This window comes from Sorghum bicolor, chromosome 5 (genome assembly GCF_000003195.3).
Source record: "Sorghum bicolor cultivar BTx623 chromosome 5, Sorghum_bicolor_NCBIv3, whole genome shotgun sequence".
NCBI classification, from domain to species: Eukaryota; Viridiplantae; Streptophyta; class Magnoliopsida; order Poales; family Poaceae; genus Sorghum; species Sorghum bicolor.
In genome coordinates this window covers 51,185,857-51,188,434 of record NC_012874.2, presented here as the reverse complement: position 1 = coordinate 51,188,434, position 2,578 = coordinate 51,185,857, and the positions used below count along the sequence as shown (strand labels likewise).

The window sequence follows — 2,578 nt, the reverse complement described above, 5'->3', positions numbered from 1 at the left end:
GTTATTTATGATTTATATCCCAATGTTTGACCCAAACCTCTTGTCCAAAACGACTTTTTTCTTTTTCGATATAGAGAGAGCAGTTATTATAGATTCGACCAAGCAATAGACACGGAGAGACAGCCAAACGGGGAAATCGTGTGGTGCTGCTGCCATGATCGAGACAGCCATATGATAATATATATATTAATTTTTTTCATGATATAATTGGACAGGCTACCTACCATTTGGAAACATGCCACGTTGATGTATCCATTATTGTATTAAGCCTACCACTGAGTGCGCGTGGCCATCGAGTGTCTTGGTTGCAGGTAATCTCATAGTGTACATCGCATCCAGAGTTCCAGACTAGTGCCTATCTGCCAGAGCCAACATCGATCTGAGCACTTTTAGGATTTAGGGCTCTCCTGCAACAAACACGCACGTTCATGGAGGACGCCATTCCTCCCATTCCGGCGACCACAAGGTACTACCTGCCGTATATCTACCTATATATAGTTCGTTCTTCCGATCCATGTGGTAGCTAGTTTTATACTGTAAGAATACATATAACTGTACTTATGCTCCTTAATCAATTAACCTACTCTCTCTTGTGCGGAGTATATATTTTGGACATTGGTAAAAAGTCTCAGTCGTCGATCCGTAAATGGAGGTTGGTTTAGGCCTTTTCCAACTTCATTTCTGTCTAAATACTATTGAGAGTCGTCTAGAACTTGTATACATATGCATCTGCAAACCGAGGCAGAAGTAGTGTGCTTGCTACTGGTGGACTGGTGATGATGATAGGCATGTATATACTCCTACTTGACAGGGTTGCTGTGGTGACCGGTGGCAACAAAGGGATCGGGCTAGAGGTGTGCCGGCAGCTGGCCAGCAATAAGGGCCTTATCGTTGTCTTAACAGCCCGGAATGACCAGAGGGGCGCATCCGCCGTCCAGAAGCTCAAAGAAGCAGGACATTCTAATGTCATTTTCCATCAGCTGGACACCACCGATGCTCTGAGCATCTCTCGATTGGCTGATTTCTTGAAGAGCCGTTTCGGCAGGATAGACATCCTGGTATCTGGCTGCGTTCCTGACTGTAAAGCTTGCATATATATTGTGAAGGACTGAATGATTGATCAGGCAAGGCAAGGATCGGAACTGACTGAACCAGTGACAAATTTGGCAGGTGAACAACGCCGCACTTGGTGGTGTTGAGTACGTCCAGGATCCTGCGTATAGTTCAACATCCAGCGAGCTAGAGGTGCGCTTTACATCCATGCATTCTCAAGATTGATCTTTAGGAATTAGGCCTGCCAAACTGAAAAAAGTACATATGTTATTTTTTTACAGCTGCGTGGCATGAACAAGCAGCAGATGGCAGAATGGATGTTCTCAAAGGTCAAGGAGACTTTGGACGCCGCTAAGGAAGGTCTGCGGACCAACTACTACGGCAACAAAGCTGTAACCCAAGCCTTGCTTCCCCTGCTCAAAGCTTCCTCCGATGGCAGAATCGTTTTCGTCTCCTCTGACTACGGGCTGATAGGGGTAAACAACTAAACACAACTAATTAAGCTCTTGTGTTGTGCATCGTAACAGTAGTACAGTACATCCCAGTACAGAATTAGGTAATAAATTAGCAAAGTTTTTCCTTGGTCGATCCGATCCAGCAACTCAAAGACGAGGAGCTGAAGAAGGAGCTAGACGACATTGAGAGGCTCACGGAGGAGAGGCTGGATGAGATGCTCGCCACGTACCTCAAAGACTTCGAGGCGGGGGCGTTGGCGGCGCGCGGCTGGCCGACGAATTTCTCAGCGTACAAGGTGGGCGCCGTTGCCATGAACGCCTACGCGAGGATCACCGCGAGGATGCACCCCGAGCTGCGCGTCAACTGCGCCAACCCTGGCTACGTGAGGACCGACATGTCCGTGTACTCCGGGTCGCTGACGCCGGCGGAAGGCGCAAGCAATCTGCTAAAGGTGGCGCTGCTGCCGGAAGGCGGGCCGACCGGCTCCTACTTCAGCGACGGTCAGGTTGCGTCGTTTGTGTGATGCAGCTCATCGCCGTTGGTTGCCATTGATATGGGAATAAAGCGTGTTGGTGCGCTGCTGTGGTATGCTGCTTTCAGAATTCTAACAAGGATTCATGTTGCTGCTGGGTCTTAATTTCTTGTCTGCAGCATGCTTCGCGCGCTCATACAAACAAACTAAAATATCTTTCCTGTTATGAAATATTGTTAAAGTGGATATCCTAACCCCTATATACTTGTTATGAAATATTCAGTGACGTGTATGTCCTAACCCCCATCGAATCAAAGCTTTAAGCTCTCTGTTATAAGAGTACTCGTGGCCTGTATACTTGTGGTCTTGTGCTAATTAGGTTCACACACTTTCAAAATCAAAATGTCCACAAACCTCCGGCAACACATTCTTAAAAAAACACCCTCGGCCTCTCCATTTCCTTGAATCCCAACTCATCTGGTGGAAGAATGGTGGTGGAGCGGTTCACTATCCGACTTCTTCATAACACTGGCTGTGTTCAAAACCCCCAACACTGCCAGATTTTGAACCGGCAGTGATGGGGGCCTTATAACTAGA

The 2,578-nt window shown here is 47.3% G+C and overlaps 1 protein-coding gene across 1 annotated transcript; it reads left to right on the top strand.

Annotated features, from left to right (window-relative positions):
- Window positions 219–2,323, top strand: LOC8068721 ((-)-isopiperitenone reductase). Its single transcript, XM_002450701.2, has 5 exons — window positions 219–466; window positions 812–1,058; window positions 1,171–1,245; window positions 1,335–1,529; window positions 1,652–2,323. Exons 1-5 carry the CDS (start codon window positions 429–431, stop codon window positions 2,030–2,032), a joined length of 936 nt encoding a protein of 311 aa, XP_002450746.1. The 5' UTR covers window positions 219–428; the 3' UTR covers window positions 2,033–2,323.